The sequence below is a fragment of the Rhinoraja longicauda genome, chromosome 2 (genome assembly GCF_053455715.1).
Source record: "Rhinoraja longicauda isolate Sanriku21f chromosome 2, sRhiLon1.1, whole genome shotgun sequence".
NCBI classification, from domain to species: domain Eukaryota; kingdom Metazoa; phylum Chordata; class Chondrichthyes; order Rajiformes; family Arhynchobatidae; genus Rhinoraja; species Rhinoraja longicauda.
In genome coordinates, this window is record NC_135954.1 from 7,695,010 (window position 1) to 7,722,770 (window position 27,761).

Sequence of the window (27,761 nt, forward strand, 5' to 3'; positions counted from 1 at the left end):
GGAAGATTGAGGGAAGGGGAAGATTGAGGGAAGGGGAAGATTGAGGGAAGGGGAAGATTGAGGGAAGGGGAAGATTGAGGGAAGGGGAAGATTGAGGGAAGGGGAAGATTGAGGGAAGGGGAAGAAAGAGGGAAGGGGAAGATTGAGGGAAGGGGAAGATTGAGGGAAGGGGAAGATTGAGGGAAGGGGAAGAAAGAGGGAAGGGGAAGAAAGAGGGAAGGGGAAGATTGAGGGAAGGGGAAGATTGAGGGAAGGGGAAGATTGAGGGAAGGGGAAGATTGAGGGAAGGGGAAGAAAGAGGGAAGGGGAAGATTGAGGGAAGGGGAAGATTGAGGGAAGGGGAAGATTGAGGGAAGGGGAAGAAAGAGGGAAGGGGAAGATTGAGGGAAGGGGAAGAAAGAGGGAAGGGGAAGATTGAGGGAAGGGGAAGAAAGAGGGAAGGGGAAGATTGAGGGAAGGGGAAGATTGAGGGAAGGGGAAGATTGAGGGAAGGGGAAGAAAGAGGGAAGGGGAAGATTGAGGGAAGGGGAAGATTGAGGGAAGGGGAAGATTGAGGGAAGGGGAAGATTGAGGGAAGGGGAAGAAAGAGGGAAGGGGAAGATTGAGGGAAGGGGAAGATTGAGGGAAGGGGAAGATTGAGGGAAGGGGAAGATTGAGGGAAGGGGAAGATTGAGGGAAGGGGAAGATTGAGGGAAGGGGAAGATTGAGGGAAGGGGAAGATTGAGGGAAGGGGAAGATTGAGGGAAGGGGAAGATTGAGGGAAGGGGAAGAAAGAGGGAAGGGGAAGATTGAGGGAAGGGGAAGATTGAGGGAAGGGGAAGAAAGAGGGAAGGGGAAGATTGAGGGAAGGGGAAGATTGAGGGAAGGGGAAGATTGAGGGAAGGGGAAGATTGAGGGAAGGGGAAGATTGAGGGAAGGGGAAGATTGAGGGAAGGGGAAGATTGAGGGAAGGGGAAGATTGAGGGAAGGGGAAGATTGAGGGAAGGGGAAGATTGAGGGAAGGGGAAGATTGAGGGAAGGGGAAGATTGAGGGAAGGGGAAGATTGAGGGAAGGGGAAGATTGAGGGAAGGGGAAGATTGAGGGAAGGGGAAGAAAGAGGGAAGGGGAAGATTGAGGGAAGGGGAAGATTGAGGGAAGGGGAAGATTGAGGGAAGGGGAAGATTGAGGGAAGGGGAAGATTGAGGGAAGGGGAAGATTGAGGGAAGGGAAGGGACTATCCATTGCCTCGAGCGTCGACAGCAACGTCCACGCCGGATGCTCGTCGCGAGGCGCAACGGTCGGCGGGGTTTGCTTACTAAAATGGCGGCCGTGCCGCTACGTTGCGCACTACACTTCGACGGAGAGGGTCGTTTGCTCCTTTGGTGTGAAGGGGGAAGGGGAGGGGAAGAGGGAGGGAGGGGAAGAGGGAGGGGGGAGGGAAGAGGGAGGGAAGAGGGAGGGAGGGAAGAGGGAAGAGGGAGGGGCTGAGATCCATTGCCTCGAGCGTCGACAGCAACGTTCACGCTGGAGGCTCGTCGCGAGGCGCAACGGTCGGCGGGGTTTGCTTACTAAAATGGCGGCCGTGCCGCTACGTTGCGCACTACACTTCGACGGAGAGGGTCGTTTGCTCCTTTGGTGTGAAGGGGGAAGGGGAGGGGAAGAGGGAGGGAGGGGAAGAGGGAGGGGGGAGGGAAGAGGGAGGGAAGAGGGAGGGAAGAGGGAGGGGGGAGGGAAGAGGGAGGGGCTGAGATCCATTGCCTCGAGCGTCGACAGCAACGTTCACGCTGGAGGCTCGTCGCCCAAACTGCAAGTTTTCCCTCTGCATAGATAAGTTGGACCAGAGACAGTCCCCTGAAGTGGCTGCGACCAGCTACCGTGCAGAGTGAGACTGAGAGGGCTGGGGTCGGTGTCTGTTTGCGACCGGGCATTCATTACTGCATGTGTGAGTAACGCTCACAACCAAATATGGGACGGTATTTCAGCAGCGCCCACTGTGTGTGAGCTTAGAAATAGTCATAGAGTCTTACAGCGTGGAAACAGGCCCTTCAGCCCACACCGATCAACACGTCCCATCCACACTAGTCCCCCCCCACATACACTAGTCCCCCCCCACATACACTAGTCCCCCACATACACTAGTCCCCCCCCACATACACTAGTCCCCCCCCACATACACTAGTCCCCCCCCACATACACTAGTCCCCCCCCCACATACACTAGTCCCCCCCCACATACACTAGTCCCCCACATACACTAGTCCCCCCCCACATACACTAGTCCCCCCCCACATACACTAGTCCCCCCCCCACATACACTAGTCCCCCACATACACTAGTCCCCCCCCACATACACTAGTCCCCCCCCACATACACTAGTCCCCCCCCACATACACTAGTCCCCCCCCACATACACTAGTCCCCCCCCACATACACTAGTCCCCCCCCACATACACTAGTCCCCCCCCCACATACACTAGTCCCCCCCCACATACACTAGTCCCCCCCCACATACACTAGTCCCCCCCCACATACACTAGTCCCCCCCCACATACACTAGTCCCCCCCCACATACACTAGTCCCCCCCACATACACTAGTCCCCCCCCACATACACTAGTCCCCCCCACATACACTAGTCCCCCCCACATACACTAGTCCCCCCCCACATACACTAGTCCCCCACATACACTAGTCCCCCACATACACTAGTCCCCCCCCACATACACTAGTCCCCCACATACACTAGTCCCCCCCCCACATACACTAGTCCCACCTGCCTGCCTCTTTGGCCCATATCGTTCTAAACCTGCGCTGTCCATGTACCTGTTTCTTAATGCACATTCCCGCGCACGCGTACGTTCACATTACCGCGCACTTCAATTAGCTTATCGTTTCAGTCGATCTGTGTAAGTGGCAGCTTGGGAGCTAATTTGATAGACGAGAAGCTGGTCGCTATACCTCAGTAAACGTGACAATAAACTAAACTGTAAACTGCTCCCCTTTCTTTTCCCTGCCCCGACCAGAGGATGAGTGATCGGGCTTATCTTTTGGTCCCCGCACTCAGCGAGACGCAGGGCGTTCCACAACGATGTGCAGACACCATCAGGGAGCATTTCAACGTCACCACCATGGAAGAATTCCTGAAGAACAAGGAACAGCTTGAAAATAAAGTCAAGGTTATTTTCGTGTGGGAATTGTGGCCCATCGTAGATGAGAAGCTTCTCCGGTCGCTACCTGCCCTGAAGGTTATCGTGAACTTTGGCGTTGGTGTGGACCATTTAGACCTGCCTTTGATCTTCAGTTTTGGGGTGAAGGTGGCTAACACTCCTTTTGTGGTGGATGCTGCCACTGCGGACATGGGCATGGCTCTGCTGTTGGCATCCGCCAGGAATGTATTGGAAGGTAGGTTGGCGATCCACTGTGTTTCTGGCGAATGTGCAATAACCTGGTGGGCGGCACGATGGCGCAGCGGTGGAGTTGCTGTCTCACAGCGCCAGTTACCCGGGTTCGATCCCGACTATGGGAGCTGTCTGTACGGAGTTTGTACGTTCATCCCGTGACTTGCCTGGGTTTTCTCCGGGTGCTCTGGTTTCCCCCCCAGGTTTATAGGTTTGTACGTTATTTGGCTTAGTTTTAATGTAAACTGTCCCTAGTGTGTGTAGGATAGTGTAAGTGTGTGGGGATCACTGGTCAGCGTGGACTCTGTGGGCCGAAGGGCCTGTGTCCGCGCTGTACCTCTAAAGTCTACACTAAACCTATTTTGGGAATGTCTAACTTTCTGGTATTGTATCAAGGAGAACTCAAGGGAAGATATAACATAGATGTTTCGTTTAGTTTAGAGACACATCAGGAGAATGGGGTTGAGAGGGAAAGATAGATCAGTCATGATTGAATGGCAGAGTAAACTTGATGGACCTAGAACTTATGAAATAAAGCCATAAGGATCATAAGTGATCGGAGTTGAATTAGGCCATCCGGCCCATCAAGTCTACTCTGCCATTCAATCATGGCTGATCTATCTCTCCCTCCTAACCCCATTCTCCTGCCTTCTCCCCATAACCGATGACGCCTGTACTAATCAAGAATCTATCTATCTCTACCTTAAAAATATCCACTGACTTGGCCTCCACAGCCTTCTCCACATCCACTATATCCAAGCCTTTCATTATTCTGTAAGTTTCAATGAGGTCCCTCTTCATTCTTCTGAACACCAACGAGTAAAGGCCCAGTGCCGACAAACGCTCATCATAGGTTAACCTACTCATTCCTGGGATCATTCTTGTAAACCTCCTCTCCAGATCCAGCACATCCTTCCTCAGATCGGGTGCCCAGAATTCCTCACAATATTCCAAATGTGGCCTTACCAGCGCTTTATAGAGCCTTAGGATTATATTCCTGCTTTTGTATACAAGCCCTCTTGAAATAAATGCTAGCATTGAGTTTGCTTTAGAAATAGATTGTATTTGTGTATGGTATATCTGTTGTGTTTGGAAAAGATGAAGAACAAAGCTTTTCACTGTACCTCACTGACAATAATAACCCTAAATAATAACCGAAGAACCTGTTTCCGCGCTGTATCTTTACACTAAACGAGACTTCTATGTTATACCACCCATTGAGTTCTCCTTGATAAATAAAGTTTAGAAAGTTGTACATTCCCAAAATAGGTTTAGAGTTTAGAGATACAGCGCGGAAACAGGCCTTTCGGCCTACCAAGTCCGCACCAACCAGTGATCCCCGCACATTAACACTATCACACACACACACACACACACACACACACACACACACACACACACACACACACACACAGCAGGCAAGTGGGACTGGTGTAGATGGGACACATTGGTTGGTGTGGGCAAGTTGGGCTGAAGGGCCAGCCTCCACGCTCTATGACTCTTTGAACATGGAGCCCAAAACTGGACACAGTATTCATTATCCCACTTTCGAAATTTCGAAGAGAACAAAATCAAGACTTTTGTCCTTTGAATTCACCAGATGCTCTACGACAGGATTCAACTTTCCCCATAGAGTCATTGAGTGTGGAAACAGGCCATTTGGCCTAACTTGCCCACACATGTCCCAACTGCACTAGTCCCACCTACCAGCGTTTGGTCCATTATCCCTCCAAATCTGTCCTATCCATGTACCTGTCTAATTGCTTCTTAAATGTTGGGATAGTCCCTGCCTCAACTACCTCCTCTGGCTGCTTGTTCCATACACCCACCACCCTTTGTGTGAAAAGGTTACCCCTCAGATTCCTATTAAATCTTTCCCCCTTCACCGTGATGTTTTTTTAAAACTGTTAGGTCACAAGATTGCAACGTTACCAAATATTACAGTCTTTCCCATGAACTGGAATGGAGTGGAAGTGACCGGAGCGACTCTTGGCATCATTGGAATGGGGAGGATCGGTTACAAAGTTGCTCAGAGAGCCAGAGGATTCGATATGAAAATCCTGTACCACAACAGGAATAGGAGGTAGGATTACTGAGTGGTATTGTCCCTAAACCCCCTCCCTCGACTCTATCCAGGGACCCCAACAGTCCTTTCAGGTTGGGCAGAGGTTCACTTGCTGTAATGTAACCCATCAGGAAGGCTGGCTCCGTCCTGGGGATGGAGTTGGATTCATGGGAGGTGGTCTTGGAGGGGAGGATGCTCCTCAAACTGCGGAGCATCCTGGACAATGCATCTCACCCCCTCCATGACACACTGGTCAACCTAAGGAGCACCTTCAGCAACAGACTGGTTCCACCAAGATGCAGCACAGAACGCCACAGGAGATCCTTCATCCCTGTGGCTATCAAACTGTGCAACTCCTCCCCCTTCTGTGGTGGGGTAGACTGAGACTGACATCCCCCCCCCCCCCCCCCCCTAATCTTTGCACATCCCCAATCCTTTCCACTCGTCACTTTAATTTCATGTTTCATGTATTTTGCATTTTATGACTGTTGGCAGATCAATTTCCCTCCTGGGATAAATAAAGTTCTATCGTATCATATCATATATATCATATTGTAGTGGCCTGGCGGAGGCCAGAGAAAAGGCAAGACGCCAGGCAGTGTTTAGTAAGATTCTTTTATTAGGCTGTGAGCTCCTGCCCACAGCGTAGTTCTCCTAGGGATGAGGAACGCCTTCCCTTGGTCTGGCTTTTAACCCCTTTCGCCTGTCCGTCACGTAACGAGGGGGCTGACCCAAGGAGTGGTCTGATCCGCCACAGGACCCCCCCCAAGAACCGGAGGTACAAAACGGACAGGAGGGCGCACGAGGCGACCAGCCCGGGTGCGCACCATGACCGGCGCAGGGACTGGCGACTGACCGACAGGTGGAGGGGTCGTAGCAGACACTGGAGGGGGTAGCTTGGACGGGGGGCGACCGCGCGGGCGGGGCTGCGCAACCGGCACCGGCCGATCAACCGCTTCAGCCGTGCGACCGAAACAGTCTCTCTGCGACCCCCCATGTCCAGAACGAATGTGGCCGAGCCGTGTTGCAGGACCCGGAAGGGGCCCTCGTACGGCCGCTGGAGAAGTGATCGGTGTGCGTCCCTGCGCAGGAACACAAACTGGCAGTCCTCCAGAGCGGCAGGGACGTGTGGCTGGAATGTCCCATGACGTGACGTGGGCACAGGTGCCAGCCTGCCCACCGTCTGCCGAAGACGTTGCAGGGCGTCAGAAGGCTGCTCCACTCGACCCTGCGCTGGTGGGATGAACTCCCCGGGAACCGTCAAGGGGGCCCCGTACACCAACTCGGCGGAGGAGGAGGCCAAGTCCTCCTTGGGTGCGGTGCGGATCCCCAGCAAAACCCACGGCAGGGCGTCCACCCAGTCTGGGCCCGTGAGCCGAGTCTTCAGGGCAGCTTTCAGCTGGCGGTGAAAGCGTTCCACCAACCCGTTCGACTGTGGATGGTACGCCGTAGTGTGGTGTAGGCTGACACCCAAGAGTCTTGCCATGGCCGACCACAGTTCCGAAGTGAACTGTGGCCCCCGGTCGGATGTAATGTCCAGTGGCACCCCGAACCGGGCGATCCAGTGCGCCGCCAAGGCCCGCGCGCAGGTGGCCGTCGAGGTGTCTGCCAGCGGAATTGCCTCCGGCCACCGCGTGAAGCGATCTACCACAGTGAAGAGGTGGGTCATGCCCCGGGACGGCGGCAGCGGCCCTACGATGTCCACATGAATGTGGTCGAAGCGCTGCCGAGGGACACGAAACTCTTGCAGAGGCGCACGCACGTGTCGCTGCATTTTTGAAGTTTGGCACGGGATGCAGGTGCGTGCCCAGTGTGCGACCTGCTTACGCAGCCCGTGCCACATGAAACGGGAGGATACAAGGACCACCGTCGCCCGAATGGAGGGGTGAGACAGCCCGTGGAGCACCTCGAATACCCTGCGACGCCAGACGACAGGGACGATGGGCCGCGGCAGGCCAGTGGAGGTGTCGCACAACAGTGTTGTATCCCCGGGGCCACAGACAATGTCCTCCAGCTGCAGGCCGGACACGGCTGTACGATAGGCGGCCATCTCCTCGTCCCCCAGCTGTGCGGCTGCTAGGGCGGAATAGTCGATCCCCCCGGCCATTTGTAGGACGGCGTGGATCGCGGGTCTAGACAGGGCGTCGGCCGCCCTGTTGTTTTTTCCCTCCACGAACCGAATTGAGGTGGTGTATTCCGACACATAAGCCAATTGTCTCTGTTGCCGCGCAGACCACGGATCCGAAACCTTGGCGAACGCAAAGGTGAGTGGCTTGTGGTCTGTGAACGCGGTGAAGGGTCTCCCCTCTAGGAAGTACCGAAAGTGGCGTACCGCGAGGTAGAGGGCGAGGAGCTCCCGGTCGAACGCGCTGTAATGCCGTTGGGCCCTGCTGAGGTGCCTGCTAAAGAAGGCGAGTGGCCGCCAACACCCGTCGATGTGCTGCTCTAGCACCGCACCGACCGCCACCTCAGAAGCGTCCACGGTCAGGGCGGTTGGGGCATCCTCCTTAGGATGGACGAGCATCGTGGCCCTGGCTAGGGCCTCCTTAGCCTGCTCAAAGGCCGCTCCTGCTTCGTCGTCCCACTCGACCTCCTTGCGGCGACCAGCCATGAGGTGGAAGAGTGGGCGCATAGTTCTGGCCACCGACGGCAGGAAGCGGTGATAGAACGAGACCATCCCAGCGAATTCCTGCAGGCCCTTGACAGTGGTCGGTCGGGGGAAACGGCGGACAGCTTCGACCCTGTCCGGAAGAGGTACCACCCCTTGTGGGGTCACCCGATGGCCGAGGAAATCGATGGCCGTCACCCCAAAACGGCACTTGGAAGTATTGATTGACAACCCGTACTCGCTGAGGCGTTTATACAGCTGGCGGAGGTGGGTGCAGTGCTCCTGCTTCGAGCGGCTGGCCACGAGTACGTCGTCCAAGTACACAAAGACGAATTCCAGGCCACGGCACACACAGTCCATAAGCCGTTGGAAGGCCTGTGCGGCGTTCTTCAACCCGAACGGCATCCGTAGGAACTCGAATAGGCCGAACGGGGTGATGATGGCAGTCTTGGGGATGTCATCGGGGTGGACCGGGATTTGATTATATCCACGCACAAGGTCCACCTTGGAGAACACGGATGCTCCGGCCAGGTGGGCATTAAAGTCCTGGATGTGCGGAACCGGGTACCTGTCGGGAACGGTCGCGTCATTTAAGCGCCGATAGTCCCCGCACGGTCGCCAACCCCCGTCCGCCTTGGGGACCAAGTGGAGTGGTGACGCCCACGGGCTATCGGAAGGGCGCACGATGCCCATTGACTCCATCTGACGAAACTCCTCTCGAGCTAGACGGAGCTTGTCTGGAGCGAGAAGCCGCGCTCGGGCGTGCACGGGTGGCCCGGTGGTGGGGATGTGATGTTGCACCCCGTGCTTGGGAGCGGAGGAGGAGAAGTGGGTTTCCACAATGTCCGGGAAGTCCGCCAGGATGCGCGCGTACGTCGCATCCACGGACGACAGGTGTCCGACGTTGGGGGAGACCAGCCTCAGCGTGCTGGAGTGCACCAGGCGCTGCCGCCTGACATCCACGAGCATGGAATGCGCCCGCAGGAAGTCGGCGCCCAGCAGCGGCTGGGAAACATCGGCAATGATGAACCGCCACGTGAACCAGCTGTCGCCGAAGTTAAGGGCGAGCTGGCAGACCCCGTAAGTGTTGATGGGGCTACCGTTCGCCGCAGTGAGGAGGGGGCCGCGTTTGCCCGTATGGATATCGGCGGTGGAAGGAGGTAGGACGCTCACCTCTGCTCCAGTGTCGACGAGGAACCGACCCCCGGTGCGGCGATCCCGGGCGAACACACGATGGATCTGGCCGGCCGCCGAAGGGATCACTGACGGCCGGCCCTCGCGTTTCCCGGAAAGGCACAGGGTAGGCGACATTGCTTGGCGTTCGGTCCCCAACGACGGTGATAATAGCACCAGCCGCCTTTGCTGGTGTCCGGTGGTGGTGCAGACTGGGATGCCCACCAGCGACCTCCGGTGGTCTCCAGCGGTATTGGAGGTGGTGCTGCTTGGGCCGACCACCAGCGACCTCTGGTGGCGTCTGGCTGAATTGTCGGCGGGCCGTGCGAGAAGGGCGTGCCGGCACCGGGGTGCCCGATGGCGGCCGGATTTCGCCGCGGGGGTCGCCCTGAAACGGGGTCGACGGCGGCCCCAGCTTGCTGTTGGCCTTCCGACGCCGCGGAAAAGACGGCTAGGGCTTCCAGGTCCTCCCGACGGGACATCCAGATTTGATCAGCGCGCTCGCCCAGCCGCTGCGTGTCGGTGAAGGGGTCCTCAGCGAGCTGAGAACGGAGGTCGACCGGGAGCTGCCGCAGGTAGGCCTGCTTGAATAAGAAACAGGGCGGGTGGTTGCCCATAAGGGCGAGCATGTCCTCCAGAAGGGCCGACGGCCGTCGGTCCCCGAGCCCCCCCTGGCTCATAACGCGAGTTGCCCTCTCGGCGTCGCTGAGGCCGAACCTCCTGATAAGGAGTTCTTTAAGGCCCTTATATTTGTCATCCGCGGGGGGGTCATTAAGGTAAGGCTTTACTCGCCTTGCTGTCGCCTGGTCCAGGGCGCCGACGACATAAAAGTACTTCGTCAAGTCGACGGTTACCCCTCGCACAGCAAACTGTGCCTCTGTCTGCTGAAACCAGACCTCAGGCTCTTCGGTCCACAGTGTCGGGAGTTTGAGGGAGACGGCCTCGAGGTCGGCAGGACCGAGGGCGGCAGGACCGGGTTGCACGAGGTCGGCAGGACCGGGTTGCACATTATCGTTTGACATCACTATGTGTGATGTCCGTCGAGGTCACCAATGTAGTGGCCTGGCGGAGGCCAGAGAAAAGGCAAGACGCCAGGCAGTGTTTAGTAAGATTCTTTTATTAGGCTGTGAGCTCCTGCCCACAGCGTAGTTCTCCTAGGGATGAGGAACGCCTTCCCTTGGTCTGGCTTTTAACCTCTTTCGCCTGTCCGTCACGTAACGAGGGGGCTGACCCAAGGAGTGGTCTGATCCGCCACAATATCATATATATACAGCCGGAAACAGGCCTTTTCGGCCCACCAAGTCCGTGCCGCCCAGCGATCCCCGTACACTAACACTATCCTACACCCACTAGGGACAATTTTTACATTTACCCAGCCAATTAACCTACATACCTGTACGTCTTTGGAGTGTGGGAGGAAACCGAAGATCTCGGAGAAAACCCACGCAGGTCACGGGGAGAACGTACAAACTCCTTACAGTGCAGCACCCGTAGTCAGGATCGAACCTGAGTCTCCGGCGCTGCATTCGCTGTAAAGCAGCAACTCTACCGCTGCGCTACCGTATCGTAAAGGTTAAACAGACTATGTGTCTTAGAACAATTACCTCTGTCATATGTCCCGCCCCCAGTACCAGCTTAGTTGGGTCCCCTGCTAAGTGCGAAGAATTCGCTAAATTTTTCACCAACAAAGTTGAGAACATTAGAATGAACATTTCCCCTCCCACCCGTGACCTAGCTGTCTCACTAGTCTGTTCATCTAAATTGGACTGCTTCCAACCCGTCACTCTATCCTCCCTAGCAAAGCTTGTCTTCGCTATGAAACCTGCAACCTGCCCCCTTGATCCTGCCCCCACTGCCCTTCTGAAGGATGTCATTGCAATAGCCGGTCCCAGCATCCTCTCTATTATCAACAGTTCTCTGGCCACTGGCACTGTTCCAACCAGTTTCAAGCACGCGGTGGTCCAGCCCCTACTGAAAAAACCTAACCTAGACCCCACCTTGCCTAGCAACTACAGACCCATTTCCAAACTGCCATTCCTGTCAAAAGTCCTTGAAAAGGCAATTCTAAACCAATTAGTGCTCTACCTGCACCAATACACCATCCTGGAAAGTTTCCAGTCAGGTTTCAGAGCCCACCACAGCACAGAGTCTGCCTTGTTGAAGGTACACAACGACCTGCTTCTCGCCATCGACACCGGCGACTGTGCAATCCTGCTCCTTCTCGACCTCAGCGCAGCGTTCGATACAGTGGACCACACCATCCTTATTGACCGTCTCCGGTACGCGGTTGGCATTGATGGCACTGCCCTGAGCTGATTCGCTTCGTACCTCAAAGACAGGAGTTTCGCCATCAACATAGGCAGTTATTCCTCTGCTCCAGCTAGCCTCTCCTGCGGAGTTCCACAAGGCTCCATCCTAGGCCCCATTCTCTTCTCTCTATACATGCTCCCCCTTGGCCAAATCATTCAAAGGCACGACATTTCTTTCCACTGCTATGCCGATGACACTCAGCTTTACCTCCCCCTGAAACCCAACAACCAGTCAAATTTAAACAGCCTCTTACACTGCCTTGAGGACATAAAATGTTGGATGGCACAGAACTTCCTCCAATTAAATGAGAGCAAGTCTGAGGTCATCCTATTCGGCCCCCCCGACTCCATCAAATCGATAACAGGCAGTCTTGGAAGTCTATCCTGCCTAGTCAAACCGCATGTCAAAAACCTCGGCATGATATTTGACTCTGCATTAAAATTTGATAAGCAAGTCAACGCTGTGGTAAAAGCCAGCTTCTTCCAACTTCGAACCATAGCTAAAATCAAACCTTTCCTCCAATTCGACGACACAGAAAAAATCATTCACGATTTCATTTCCTCCCGCCTAGACTACTGCAACTCCCTATACACTGGGATCAGCCAATCTTCCCTGTCCCGCCTGCAACTGGTCCAAAACGCCGCAGCGAGACTCCTGACGGGTACCCGTAAAAGGGACCACATCACCCCGATTCTGGCCTCTCTCCACTGGCTCCCTGTACGGTACAGAATCAACTTCAAGCTCCTCCTATTCACGTATAAAGCCCTAAATGGACATTCCCCCCCCCCCCCCCCCCCCACATCAAAAATCTTCTAACCCCCCTCTCTAACTCCAGGTCCCTCAGGTCGGCCGACTTGGGGCTACTCACTATCCCGCGGTCTAGGCTTAAGCTCAGGGGTGACCGAGCTTTTGCGGTTGCAGCTCCTAGACTGTGGAACAGCATCCCTCTGCCCATCAGAACTACCCCCTCCATCGACTCCTTTAAGTCCAGGCTCAAAACCTATTTCTACTCCCTAGCGTTTGAGGCTCATTGAGGAGGTGCTGTGAACTGTTTGCGTGCTACTGTATGTTTCATTTTTTTCCCTTAGTACCTAATCAGATGTACAGCACTTTGGTCAACGTGGGTTGTTTTTAAATGTGCTATACAAATAAAATTGACTTGACTTGACTAAAATGTAGTTGTCAGCTAAATTAGCAGCATTGAACCTCGAACCCTGTTTAGGAAAACAAGTAGATGTTTTGGAACAATGCTCGGGCTAATTCCAAGGGACCAGTGGATCGTGAGGTCACCTGCGAGGTCACTGAGATCAGCTTTGCTTCCCAGAGACATCCCAGACTGCCTCGGTCTCTGATAGGACACATAACTCACGCCATTATGGTACCAAGGAGAATGGCTAGCTTGACACATAATCACCTGTTGTTCTTGGTAATAAAAATCATATAACCTCATGCTTCTACCATGAGGGAGAGAGAGATCAAAAACACATAGGGGGGTGGCACCTGCTATTTTGTATTGTTACATTGAACGCTGATAGTTTTGCAGTCTGTACCTCTTCACCATGTGCTTCCTCCATTCATTGATCTCAATCCTGCATATATTTCGTTACACTATCACCTCATCCAACCTTATCTACTGTATCTGTTGTTCAAGATGTGGACTCTCACACATCGGCGACATCAAACGTACACTGGGAGATCGTTTGGATGAAAAAACACCTCTGCTCAGTCCACCTGGACCTATCTGATCTCCCGGTTGCCAAACATTTTAATTCCCCTTTCCATTCCCACACTGACCTTTCTGTCCTAGGCCTCCTCCATTGTCAGAGTGAGGCTAAATACAAATTGGAGGAACAGCATCTCATATTTTGCTTGGGCAGCTTACAGCCCAGTGATATGAATAATGATTTCTCTAACTTCAAGTAACCCCTGCATTCCCTCTCTCTCCACCCCTCCCCCACCCAAGTCGCACCAACTTTCCATTCTCACCTAGCTCACAGCTAACAATGTCCTGTTTCCTTTATCATCGTAACTTTTTTGCATTACTTTCATTCATTTATTCTATATCTCTCTGCATCACTGTCTAAATCTCTCGTTTCCCTTCCTTGTGACTTTCAGTCTGAAGAAGGGTCTCGACCCGAAACATCACCGATTCCATCTCTCCAGAGATGCTGCCTGTCCCACTGAGTTACTCCAGCATATTGTGTCCATCTAACATTATTTCATCAGTGTATTTAGATACACATAGACATCTCGAATGGCCTACTCCTGCACCTATTGTCTATTGTGGTCAGAACATACTGGAGAACACTATTTATATTATCCTCATTCTTCAGCTTATTTATGTCGGGCAGCAGTGAAGTAGATCTCCCCTAACATACCATGAACGTTTGGCGGCACTGGGTCTGTACTCGTGGAATTTAGACGGATGAGGGGGACCTCATTGAAACTTACCAAATAGTAATGCTTACATGTGTCCCAAGAACTTGTAGTCATACAGCGTGGAAACAGGCCGTTCGGCCTAACTTGCCCATGCCAACCAACATGTCCCATCTACAGTGTGCTACTCCAGCACTTTGTGCCTTTTTTACACTCTTTGTTTGGGTACTCTGTGTAACTGATACACTTAGGAAAGAGAAAACAGGTGCAGGAGCACCGCCATTCAATATGATCATGGCTGATCATCTAAAATCAGTACCCCGTTCCTGCTTTCTCCCCATACCCCTTGATTCTTTTAGCCCTAAGAGCTGTACCTAACTCTCTCTTGAATACATCCGGTGAATTGGCCTCCACTGCCTTCTGTGGCAGAGAATTCCACAAATTCACAACTCTGGGTGAAAAGGTTTTTCCACATCTGTCCTAAATGGCCTGCCCCTTATTCTTAAACTGTGCCCCTGGTTCTGGACCCCCCCCCCAACATCGGGAAATTTTTTGCTGCATCTAGCCTGTCCAATCCTTTAAGAATTGTATATGTTTCTATCAGATCCCCTCTCATCCTTCTAAATTCCAGTGAATTTATCTGTATTTAGACCAGAGGAGGAGGAGAAGTTGTTTGGTGCACGCTACTGTGTAAAGATTGGCGATCTTCTCCAGGAGTCTGACTTCGTGATGGTGGTGGTGAATCTCACTCCTCAAACCCGCAAACTCATCGGGGCAAAAGAACTTTGCCAAATGAAGCCCACCGCAACTCTGATTAATATTTCACGAGGTAGGTGAGACATGATGGTGTAGAATACAAAAACAGCCATGAAATGATGAGGCTCCATAAGGTGCAGGTCAGGCCGCATTTGGAATATTATGAGCAATTTTGGGCCCCATATCTGAAATAGGATGTGCTGATGTTGGAGAGGGTCCAGAGGAGGTTGATGAGAACTATCCCAGGAAATGAGCAAGTTAACCTATGATGAGCATTTGTCAGTACTGGTGCCATCGCCAATCAACGACTCTGACACCTTCCATTCATTTTCCAGACACACTTTATTTTCTTGTGCACTAGGAGAGCAGCACAGTCGCAGTCACTGCACTACTCTGAAATTCCACTCAGAACGGTCAGCCTTTTGTACAGATTTTGACCCTTGAAATTGTGCGCACTTTCTAATTTCTCATCAATAACAATACGTTGTTGTGGCTCCCAAGGGTCGGAAATAAACCCACATGGCCACAGGGAGAACGTACAAACTCCGTACAGACAGCACTCGTCGGGATCGGACACGGGTCTCTGGCGCTGTGAGGCTGCAGCTCTGAAATAAAATGAGAAAATGATGGAAATAATTAGTAGAAACAAGGAACTGCAGATGCTGGGTTTTAAAAAAGGACACGAAGTGATGGAGTAACTTGGCAGGTCAGGCAGCATCTCTGGAGAACATGAATGGGTGACATTTCGGGTCTGGACCTTCAGACAAATAATTAGTAGGCAGCATCTGTGGAATGAAAAACAATTCTGATACGGGATCTTACAATATAATTGCAAAAGAGAAAAAGGGAGGCCCTGTGAGGTTCAGAGACCCGGGTTCGATCCTGACTACAGGTGCTGTCTGTACGGAGTTTGTACGTTCTCCAGGTGCTCCGGTTTCCTCCCACACTCCAGAGACGTACAGGTTTGTTGGTTAATTTGCTTCAGTAAAATTGTAAATCCTCCGTAGTGTGTAGCATAGTGCTAGTGTACAGGGGTCGCTGGTCAGCGCGGACTCGGTGGGCCGAAGGGTTTGTTTCCGCGCTGTATCTCTAAAGTCTAAAGGAAGTAAATCAAGTTAGTTTTCACTGGGAGAGAAGGAATGTGGAAGGAATAATTAGATACAGAGACTATCTCTGATAGTTTATTTTATTTTACTGTCACGTGTACTGAGGTACAGTGAAAAACTTTTGTTGTTGCATGCTATCCAGTTAGTGGAAAGACTAATCATGATTGCAACCAAGCCGTCCACAATGCACATAACGTTTAATGCAAGGTAAAGCCCGATGAAAGATAGTCCAAGGGTCTCCAATGAGGTAAATGGTAGGTTAGGACTGCTCTCTAGTTGGTGATAGGATGGTTCAGTTGCCTAATAACAGATGGGAAGAAACTGTGACTTCACATGGTCACACATGTGACCAGCCATATTTGACCTCTGACCCTAAACAAACGTCAGCATAACATAAAAATTTCACTTGATAAACTTTGACATATATAAGTCACATATACAGTACAAAACTATACTGTACAATACTGTACTATACAAATACAAAACTGTACAAAACAACTTTCAGAATTAGAAGAGATGTATTCCACAATTTTCACATTTTTGGTCACACATGTAACTTAGAATGGCCCTGGAGAGGTGCCGGAAGACTGGAGGATAGCAAATGTGCGTTATTTCAAGAAGGACTGCAGTGTAAATGCTGGTAACTATACACCGGTGAGCTTAACATCTGTAGTTGGTAAGTTACTGGAGAGTATTCTGAGGGATAGGTTATACCGGCATTTGGATGGGCAAGGGCTGATTAGGGACAGTCAGCATGGTTTTGTACATGGGAGGTCGTGTCTCACAAATCTGAGTGATTTTTTTACTGAAGACGTGACCAAAAAGGTCGATGAGGGCAGAGCTGTAGATATTGTGTACATGGACTTCAGTAAGGCATTCGACAAGGTTCCACATGCTAGGCTGCTCCGGAAGATTAGATTGCATGGGATCCAAGGAGAGATAGCTGAATGGATAGGAAATTGGCTCCATGGAAGGAAGCAGAGGGTGATGGTGGAAGGTTGCTTCTTGGACTGGAGGCCTGTGACTAATGGTGTGCCTCAGGGTTCGGTGCTGGGCCCATTACTGTTTGTCATCTACATTAATGATTTGGATGAGAACGCACAGGGCAAGATTAGCAGGTTTGCTGTTGATATAAAAGTGAGTGGTTTTGCAGATAGTGAAGATGGTTGTGAAAGATTGCAGCAGGATCTGGATCGATTGGCCAGGTGGGTGGAGGAATGGTTGATGGAATTTAATACAGAAAAGTGTGAGGTGTTGCATTTTGGGACATCGAACATGGGCAGGAACTACATAGTAAATGGTAGGCCACTGTGTAGTGTTGTAGAACAAGGGGATCTAGGAGTACAGGTGCATGGTTCGTTGAAGGTTGAGTCGCAGGTAGATAAGGTGGTCAAAAAGGGTTTTGGCACTTTGGCCTTCATAGTCAGAATATTGAGTATAGTGGTTGGGAGGTCATGTTGCAGTTGTATAAGACCGCATATACATGCTGGTGAGCCCTCATTTAGAATATTGTGTTCAGTTCTGCGCACCATTTTTATAGGAAAGACATTGTTAAGCTTGAAAGGATTCAGAAAAGATGTACAAGGATGTTGCCAGGACTATGGGGAGAGGTTGAGTAGGCTGGGTCTCTATTCCTTGGAGTGCAGGAGAATGAGTGGAGATCCTATAGAGGTGTACAAAATCATGAGAGGAATAGATCGGGTAGATGCACAGAGTCTTTTGCCCAGAGTAGGGGAATGGAGGGCCAGATGACAAAGGTTCAAGGTGAAGGGAAAAAGATTTAATAGGAATCCGAGGGGTAACTTTTTCACTCAAAGGGTGGTGGGAGTAAAGAACAAGCTGCCAGAGAAGGTAGTTGAAGCTGGGACTATCCCATTGTTTAAGAAACAGACATGTACATGGATAGGACAGATTAGGAGGGATGTGGACCAGGCGCAGGCAAGTGGGACTAGTGTAGCTGGGATATTGTTGGCCGGTGTGGGCGAGTTGGGCCGAGGGGCCTGTTTCCACACTGTATCACTCTATGACTCTAAATGGTTTTGATAACTGTCCCTGTTAATCATCCACCAACGATCATGAACAAGATGCAGCAGGGCACAGACCTTTGAGCTCATTAAAGTGACTGCAGGAAAAATGTTCCCAGTGTTGGGGGAGTCCAGAACCAGGGGCCACAGTCCAAGAATAAAGGGGAGGCCATTTAGAACTGAGAACCTTTTCACCCAGAGAGTTGTGAATTTGTGGAATTCTCTGCCGCAGAAGGCAGTGGAGGCCAATTCACTGGATGAATTTAAAAGAGAGTTAGATAGAGCTCCAGGGGCTAATGGAATCAAGGGATATGGGGAGAAGGCAGGCACGGGTTACTGATTGTGGATGATCAGCCATGATCACAATGAATGGCGGTGCTGGCTCGAAGGACCGAATGGCCTCCTCCTGCACCTATTTTCTATGTTTCTATAATTTAGACTATGGCATGCTGTGTTTGATCTTTAAAGGGCACTGTAAGTGTTGGTTGCAGGTTCACTATGCCAGCACATCCATGAAGAAGGGTCCCAACCTGAAACATCACCTGTACTTTTTCTCCAGAGATACTGCCTGACACTTTCTTTTCTCTCCAGAAATAAACTTTTGAGTTTAGAAGGATGGGGGGGGGGGGGGGACCTTTCATTGAAACTTACCGAATAGTGAAAGGCTTGGATAGAGTGGATGTTTCCACATGTGGAAGAGTCTAGGACCAGAGGCCATAGCCTCAGAATTAAAGGATGTTCCTTTAGTTTAGTCTGGAAATACAGCGCGGAAACGGGCCCACCGAGTCCGCACCGACCAGCGATTCCCACAGACTAGCACTATCCTACACACATAAAGGACAATTTTACTTTTACACCAAGCCAATTAACCTACAAACTTGTACGTCTTTGGAGTGCGGTGGGGGAACTGAAGATCTTGGAGAAAATCCACGCAGGTCATGGGGAGAACGTACAAACTCCGTACAGACAAGTGGCCGTAGTCGGGATTGAACCAGGGCCTCTGGCGCTGCAAGGCAGTAGCTCTACCCCTGCGCAACCGTGCTGCCCTTGGTCAATGAACAAAGTGCTGCCATTCTGTACATGGATATAACATACCATATGAAATGCAGGTCTTTTAATATCCATCAGAAGACATCAATCTCGGGTGCGTCCATTAGATCACAAACCTCTAATGTGTGTCTGTAGCGCAAAAGGTAAATGCTAGCCGCAGTTCGCATTTGCACCTAAACTGAAGGGGGACCAACATCCTAGCGGGAAGGATTGCTAATGCTACACGGGAGGGTTTAAACTAGATCGACGGGGGGGGGGGGGGGGGATGGGATCTCGTGCAGGACAAAGGCACCTGAGAGGCTAGAATTTGGTATGGAGGATGATGTGGGAAAGGTTAGTGGACAGAATAGGCAGGTGAAAGGTGGAGAGTTAGAAAGGAGGGTTGGTTTAAACTGCGCGTATTTTAATGCAAAGGGCCTGACGGGTAAGGCAGATGATCTCAGGGCATGGATAGGTACGAGCGACTGGGACGTTGTAGCCATGACTGAAACCTGGTTAAGGGAGGGGCAGGACTGGCAGCTCAATGTTCCGGTGTACAGGACAATCCCAAAAGATTTTATAAATACATAAGGGGGAAAGGGGTAACTAGAGAGAGAGTGGGGCCTCTCAGGAATCAAAACGGTCTCCTCTGTGTGGAGCCACATGAGATGGGCAAGGTACCAAATGAGTATTTCTCCTCTGTATTTACCGTGGAGAAAGACAGTAGGATGGAGGAACTTGGGGCAGTCACTGGAAGTGCCTTGAGAGCAGTCTGGGTTACCATCGAAGAAGTATTGAAGGTACTGTCGTGTTTGAAGGTAGACAAATCTCCAGGGCCTGATCAGATATATCCAAGGACATTGCGGGAAACTAGAGTGGAAATTGCGGGAGCCCTGGTTGAAATTTACGAGTCGTCTTTAAATACAGGAGAGGTTCCGGAAGACTGGACGGTGGCAAATGTTGTACCTCTTTTCAAGAGGGCTGCAGGGAAAATGCTAGAAACTATAGGCTGGTGAGCTTAACATCTGTAGTTGGTAAGTTACTGGAGAGTATTCTGAGGGATAGGTTATACCGGCATTTGGATGGGCAAGGGCTGATTAGGAATAGTCAGTATGGTTTTGTACGTGGGAGGTCGTGTCTCACAAATTTGATTGATTTTTTTGAAGACATGGGCAAAAGGTTGATGAGGGCAGAACTTTGTTGATAAAGTTTAAACGCGTTTAAAACTGGGGTTCCTTCTTGATTTGGACATGCGGTGAAAGCTAATCGAAGATAGATACAAAATGCTGGAGTAACTGCCCCGGCAGGCAGCATCTCTGGAGAGAAGGAAGAGGTGACGTTTCCCATTTGCTTCTCTCCAGAGATGCTGCCTGCCTCACTGAGTTACTCCAGCATTTTGTGTCTATCTTCAGTTTAAACCAGCATCGGCAGTTCCTTCCACCACGTGAAAGCTAATAGAAACTGTTCTGTTGATGTTGCAAGGTGCGGTGGTTGATCAGGATGCTCTGGTACAAATACTGCAGAAGAGGAGAATTCGTGCAGCAGCTTTAGACGTCACTGATCCTGAACCACTTCCCAGGTAGTATATTGTTTCTATCATTACTCTGCCATTGATAGTTCAATAGTTCTTTTTTATCACATGTACCGAGCTACAGTGAAATTCTTATTTGCACATAGTTCAGTAAATTATTACCATGCATCAGAACAATCCCACATTAAATACAAAGTGTATACTGTATATGGTGTATATGGTGGTGCAGCGGTAGAGTTGCTGCCTTACAGCGCCAGAGACCCGGGTTCGATCCCGGCTACGTGTGCTGTCTGTACGGAGTTTGTATGTTCTCCCCGTGACCTGCGTGAGTTTTCTCAGAGATCTTCGGTCTCCTCCCACACTACAACGACGTACAGGTTTGTAGGTTAATTAGCCCGGCGGAATTGTAGATTGTCCCTGGTTTGTGTGTAGGATAGTGTTAATGTGCGGAGATCGGTGCGGACTAGGTGGGCCAAAGGGCCTGTTTCCGCGTTGTATCTCTAAACGAAACTAAACTAAAATGGCCCACTGAGACCATATACGAGAGGTGTTGGCGCCATTTTACATGTCCCAGCTGCTTTTGGCCATAGAGGCCCGTTGCAGCTGTCGCCTCTGTCTGGATCGTCCCGCCAACCGTCGTCCCTCTCATCGCCCGGACACCTTCAGCCTTCGGTCTTCAAGCCCCCCCCCCCCCCCCCCCCGGTTCTTCTCACCAATCCTTTGTTCCTGAGTCCACCGTCGCCGACTCCCTCCAGCATCCTCTCCGGTTCTCAGGGACGGGCTTGGCGGCTCCCGGTTCCACGATGGGCGAGTCAGGCCTGTGATAGATACAAAATGCTGAAGTAACTCAGCAAGACAGGTAGCATCACTGGAGAGACGGAATGGGTGATGTTTCGGGTCGGGTCCCTTCTTCAAGACCGAGAGTCAGGGGAAAGGGAAACGAGAGATATAGACGATGATGTAGGGAGATGAAGAACAATGATTGAAAGACATGCAAAATAGCAACGATGATAAAGGAAATAGGCCATTGTTAGCTGTTTGTTGGGTGAAAACTTGAAGCTGGTGTGACTTGGGTGGGGGAGGGATGGAGAGGGAGGGAATGCCATGGTTACTTAAAGTTAGAGAAATCAATATTCATACCTCTGGGCTGTAAGCTGCCCAAGTGAAATATGAGATGCTGTTCCTCCAGGACAGAAAGGTCAGTGTGGGAATGGGAAGGAGTTTAGCAACCGGGATATCAGGACTGCAGCGACCCGACAGTCAACAACCTAACTATAGTCAATAGTGAAAAGCCTGGATGGAATGGATGTGGAGAGGATGTTTCCACCAGTGGGAGAGTCTAGGACCAGAGGCCAGAGCCTCAAAATTAAAGAATGTTCCTGTAGGAAGGAGATGAGGAGCAATTTCTTTAGTCAGAGGGTGGTGAATCTGCGGAATTCTTTGCCACAGACGGCTGTGGAGGCCAATAAATTGATATTTAAAGCAGGGACAGACAGATTCTTGATTCGTACGGGTGTCAGTGGTTCTGGGGAGAAGGCAAGAAAATGGGATTAGGAGGCAGAGATCAGCCATGATTGAATGGCGGAGTAGACTCGATGGACCGAATGGTCTAATTCTACTCCTATAACTTGTGAAGTTGAGGGGAGACATGATAGAAGCGTATCAAATTGAGAGGCATAGATCGTGTAGACAGTTGGGACCTTTTTGGAATCTTATAGAGACATATAAAATTATAAAAGGACTGGACAAGTAGATACAGGAAAAATGTTCCCAATGTTGGGGGAGTCCAGAACCAGTGGCCACAGTCTTAAAATAAAGAGGAGGCCATTTAAAACTGAGGTGAGAAGGAACTTTTTCACCCAGAGATGTGAATTTGTGGAATTCTCTGCCACAGAAGGCAATGGAGGCCAAATCACTGGATGGATTTAAGAGAGAGTTAGATAGAGCTCTGGGGGCTAGTGGAATCAAGGGATATGGGCACAGGTTACTGATTGTGGATGATCAGCCATGATCACAATGAATGGCGGTGCTGGCTCGAAGGGCCGAATGGCCTCCTCCTGCACCTATTGTCTATGTTTTTCCTGGATGGAATTACCAGACACTAGAGGCCGTAGCTTTAAGGTGAGAGGGAAAACATTTGAAGGAGAAGTGCGGGGCAAGTTTTTATTTTACAGTGTGTGGTGGCAGGGGTGGCGATGGAGGAAGATACGAGTAGCATTTTAAGAAGCTTTCGGATAAGCACAGGGATATGCAGGGAATGGGGGGGGGTAGGTATATGGATCATGTACAGGCAGATAAGTGTTGGTCTTAGCATCATGTTCAGCACAGACATTGTGGGCTGAAAGGGCTTTCCTGTGCTGTGCTGTTCTAACTTTTAGTTTAGTTTAGAGATACAGCACAGAAACAAGCTCTTCGGCCCACCGAGCCCGAACTGACCAGCGGTCCACACACACTAGCACTACCCTACACACACTAGGGACAATTTTTACATTTACACCAAGCCAATTAACCTAGAAACCTGTACGTCTTTGGAGTTTGGGAGGGAACCGAAATTCTTGTAGAAAATCCATGCAGGTCACGGGGAGAACGTACAAACTCTGTACAGACTTGCACCCATAGTCGGGATCGAACCCGAATCTCCGACGCTGTAAGGCAACTGTAAGGCAGCTGTAAGGCAGCAGCTCTACCACTCCGACACCGTGCTGTCAGTAATAACTCTAACATAATTTTCTCTTGTTTTTCCTTCATTAAAAGGGATCATCCTTTGCTGCACCTGCCAAATGTCACTCTGACTCCACATATTGGTACTTCCACTGACCAGACCGTTCTTAAAATACTGGATAGAATGATTGAAAACGCTTTGGCCGCCGTTCACGGGCTTCCAGTTCCCAATGAAGTGCTGTTATCATGATGGAATCAAGTTAATGATCATCCTCATCAAAAGCTTATACAAAATAAAACCATCAGCTTTGATATTATAGAAATGTATCGTGCAGAAGGAAACCACTTGGTCTACAGAGAGCACACAAATCTTGCAATATTTCGGCTGTTCTTAATCTTCACCCCCAACATTTGATCCACATCATTGCCTTACACCACAGATTTAGTTTAGTTTTGTTTACTGTCACGTGTACCGAGGTACAGCGAATAGCTTTTTTGTTGCGTGCTATCCAGTCAGCAGAAAGACATTACATGATCAGTCTGAAGAAGGGTCTCGGCCTGAAACATCACCCATTCCTTCTCTCCAGAGACGTTGCCCATCCGGCTGAGTTACTCCGGCATTTTGTGTCTACATGATTACAATCGCCATTTACAGTGTACAGATGCACGATAAGGGAATAACGTTTAGTGCAAGGGAAAACCAGTAAAGTCCGATCAAGGATAGTCCGAGGATCACCGATCAGATAGATAGTAGTTCAGCTTGTAATTCAGTCGTTCAGATGTTACACTATAGGACGTACCTTTAGAAAAGAGATGAGGAGGAATTTCTTTAGTTAGAGGGTGGTGAATCTGTGGAATTCATTGCCACGTTCGGCTGAGTTACTCCAGCTTTTTGTGTCTATTTTACATATCTCATCCCTCTGCTCAGAACGGTTGGCTAAACTCTGGATCTAACTTGACCCGTTCCATAGAAGTGTTAAACCTAACTGAATTATCACCACCTCCAAAATGCTCTTCCACAACTGTCCTGCACACCAGTCCACATTTACACCTGTAACCAGGTCAGAGTTGCTCCCTGCATTAAAAATAACAAACTTGAAATTTGAAATTGCTTGAAATTTGATGAAGGACCCCGGACTTGAAGCGTTGACTCTGCTCCAGTCTCCAAGGACGCTGCCTGGCCTGCTGAGTCTTTCAATGTGGACACTTTCTGTGTCCACATTGTGTATTTTTGGGTTTTCCATGTACTGTTGACCAATATTTTCTTGCAAATGTTAAGAATTTTGAACACCATCTTTTATGGCATGTTCGTAGAATGGTTGAAATGGTCTGTTTAGATGCAAGGCAGCAAAATCCAAATAAATGTTTATTTCCCTTCTTTCCTTAATGGGATTTCATATTATGAAGGGTCTGTTTTGGGAATTCCTTCTCTCTTCCCATATAGGTATTTAGCTTCCCTTCCAGGCAAGTAAGAATTCCTTGCACGGAGATAATTATAATTTTTATTTTAGTTTATTGTCACGTGTACCGAGGTACAGTGCAAACCTTTTGCAATGTGCTGTCCAGTCAGCAGAAAAATCAATACATGATTACAATCAAGCCATCCACAGTGTACAGATACATGATAAAGTGGGAAATGTTGCTGCAGGAGTAGAGATTTAAGAGTGTGGAGCGATTGTAATATGTGATTGTAGAGATGCCTCTGTGGCTAACACACAAATAGTCCCCTGCGTTAGGCGCCATCTTGGAAGCTATTAGGTTAGGTTTAGGTTTATTGCAACTTGTACTGAGGTACAGTGAAAAGCTTTGTCTTGCATGCTATCCAAACAGATCAGATATTAGCACACATAGATCCAATCAGTTCACACTCAAACAATAACTAGAGCAAAGGGATAGATGCAGAGTGTGGAATATAGTTCATGAGATCATAAGTGATAGGATCAGAATTAGGCCATTCGGCCCATCAAGTCTATTCCACCATTCAATCATGGCTGATCTATTTCTCCCTCCTAACCCCAATCTCCTGCCTACGCTATTTGTTCGCCGCTTCTCCGTCAGAACAGTTTGTTTTTATGTCTTGACTGTTTTTGTAAAGCGTCTTTGAGCACTTGGAAAAGCGCTATAAAAAATAAATGTTTATTATTATTATTATATTATTATTACTCCCCGTAACCTCTGACACCAGTACAGTTCTCAGAATTGTTGGACAATTGTCAGTTCCTTGGACAAAGTCCAATGTTATAACCAGTGTTACACCTCATATTGCCTCGGCAAGGCCAGCAGCATAATCAAGGACGAGTCGCACCCTGGCCACTCCCTTTTCTCCACCTCTCCCATCGGGCAAAAGGTATAGAAGTGTGAAAATGCACACCTCCAGATTCAGGGACAGTTTCTTCACAGCTGTTATCAGGCAAGTAAACCATCCTATCAACAACCAGAGAGCAGTCCTGAACTACTATCTACCTCATTGGAGACCCTCGGAATATCTTTAAACTTTTCTGGACATTATCTTACACTAAATGCTATTCCCTTTATCATTTATCTGTACACTGTTGAGGGCTCGATTGTAATCATCTTTAGTCTTTTCACTGACCGGATAGCACACAACAGACACTTTTCACTGTACCTTGGTATACGTGACAATAAACTGTAAATGAGGAAGAGGTGAATCAAACAGCATTCATGCTGATGGAAGGAATTCTGTTCAGAAGCTTGATAACAGAGGAGAAGAAGCTGTTTATGAAGAAAAAATGAGAAAATGGTGCAACATTAGCTATTTGAGAGAGGAGATAGATTTAACAGGAACCCAAGGGGCACCTTTTTCACACAAATGGTGGGTGTATGGAACAAGCTACCAGAGGAGATAGGTGAGACAGGTACTGCACTTGGACTGGGGTACATGGATAGGAAAGGCTTAAGGATTTGGGCTAAATGCGGGCAAATGGGACCAGCTTAGATGGGGCATCTTGGTTGGCATGTACGAGATGGGTCAAAGGGCCTGTTTCTGTGTTGAATGAGAATGGGCGGCACGGTGGCGCAGCGGTAGAGTTGCTGCCTAACAGCACTTGCTGTGCCGGAGACCTCGGTTCGATCCCGACTATGGGTGATGTCTGTACGGAGTTTGTACGTTCTCCCCGTGACCGCGTTGGTTTTCTCCGAGATATTTGGTTTCCTCCCACACTCCAAAGACCTACAGGTTTGAAGGTTAATTGGCTTGGGTTTGTATACTTGGTATAAGTGTAAATTATCCCAAGTGTGTGTAGGCTTGTGTTAATGTGCAGGGGTCAGTGCAGACTCGGTGGGCCGAAGGGCCTTGTTTCTGCACTGCATCTCTAAGCTAAACTAAACTAAAATAGAATGCTGATACTGGAGTCTTGAGAAAACACAAAATACTGGAGGATCTCAGTGTGTCAGGCAGAATCTGTGGAGGGGAAATGGACAAATGATATTGTGAGGGAAGGAGCTACAGATGCTGGTCTCTACGGAAGATGGACACAAAATGCTGGGATAACTCTGGATCAGCAGCTCTGGAGAGAAAGAATAGATGACATTTCGGGTTTCTGAAGAAGGGTTCTGACCTGAAACGTCGCCGATTCCTTTTGAATATTTGATTGTGTTTGTAATCAGTTAAATCGATGAACTAAAGGCATCCGCACACTACCAGACGCTACTATTGTGAAATGATAAGGCTGAATCCACTGATTAAATTAATTGCTTCAGTTTTGTCCATAATCCCACTTTCAATTAATAGAGGCAAAATTAATTGCTGTAATGCAGATATTATGTGAAGGAAACTATAACTCTATGTCTATAAGTGCATTGCAGGCCTGAATTAACAAGTAATCTCAAATAAGGGGGGTTGAGGGGGAAGGAGGGGAGGGGGAGGAGATGGAGGGGGAAGGGGATCTCAAATAATGTTGAACTAAATCTGTTATTAATAAATTGAATAAAAATTAACTTGTGAATGGATTGTGATGCCTGCTTTTTAATTTCAAATAATTATAGAATAGATAGGTAACATTAAATTGTAGATTTTTATTACATTAACCAGACCAAGTGGACCCATTGGGCCCAAACCTCTCCTGCATTGGTGCAACACCCTCTCTCCCCCCCTCCCCTCCCCCCTCCATCTCCTCCCCCTCCCCCTCCATCTCCTCCCCCTCCCTCCCCTCCCCTGCATCCAGCCTGTCCAATCCTTTAAGAATTTTATATGTTTGTATAAGATCTCCTCTCATCCTTCAAAATTCCAGTGACAACAAGCCCAGTCGACCCATTCGTTCACAAATGTCAGTCCCGCCATCCTGGGAATTAACCTACGCTGCACTTCCTCAATAGCAATAATATCCTTCCTCAAATTAGGAGACAAAATTGCACACAACACTCCAGGTGTGGTCTCACCAGGGCCCTGTACAACCCAAGGTTTCAAGGTAAGTTAATTGAAAAGACATTTAACTTTATACTTAGAGCCAAGAAAATTTGAATTGGTGAATTGATTAGTTAAAAACCTTTGACAGCCACTAAAATGACCAATGCTGCCTGACGTGGGACAGAAGCATGAATCCAATTCAAATAGACACAGTGGTGGAGTAAATCACCGGGTCAGGCGGCATCTCTGGCGAAAAAGGATGGGTGATGTTTCAGGTTGGGACCCTTCTTCAGACAAGGAGGGGAGGGTGAAGAGCTGGTATAAATCAGGACCTGATCTTTTCATTGGTTAGCTGATATGCGAAACAGTGCAACCCTGTA

General features: G+C 49.6%; 1 protein-coding gene across 2 annotated transcripts; it reads left to right on the top strand.

Moving 5' to 3' along the window:
• The first annotated feature begins 1,507 nt into the window (after positions 1-1,507).
• On the top strand, positions 1,508-27,061 carry LOC144602000 (putative 2-ketogluconate reductase). Of its 2 annotated transcripts, none has more exons than XM_078414688.1 (6): positions 1,508-1,615; positions 3,002-3,380; positions 5,288-5,459; positions 14,559-14,737; positions 20,306-20,402; positions 23,109-27,061. In XM_078414688.1, the coding sequence occupies exons 2-6, from the start codon at positions 3,005-3,007 to the stop codon at positions 23,263-23,265; spliced, it is 981 nt and encodes a 326-aa protein (XP_078270814.1). In that variant the 5' UTR covers positions 1,508-1,615; positions 3,002-3,004; the 3' UTR covers positions 23,266-27,061. The 2 variants fall into 2 exon arrangements, with proteins under 2 accessions (XP_078270814.1, XP_078270820.1); XM_078414694.1 differs by lacking the exon at positions 1,508-1,615 and adding an exon at positions 1,734-1,862.
• Positions 27,062-27,761: the final 700 nt, after the last annotated feature.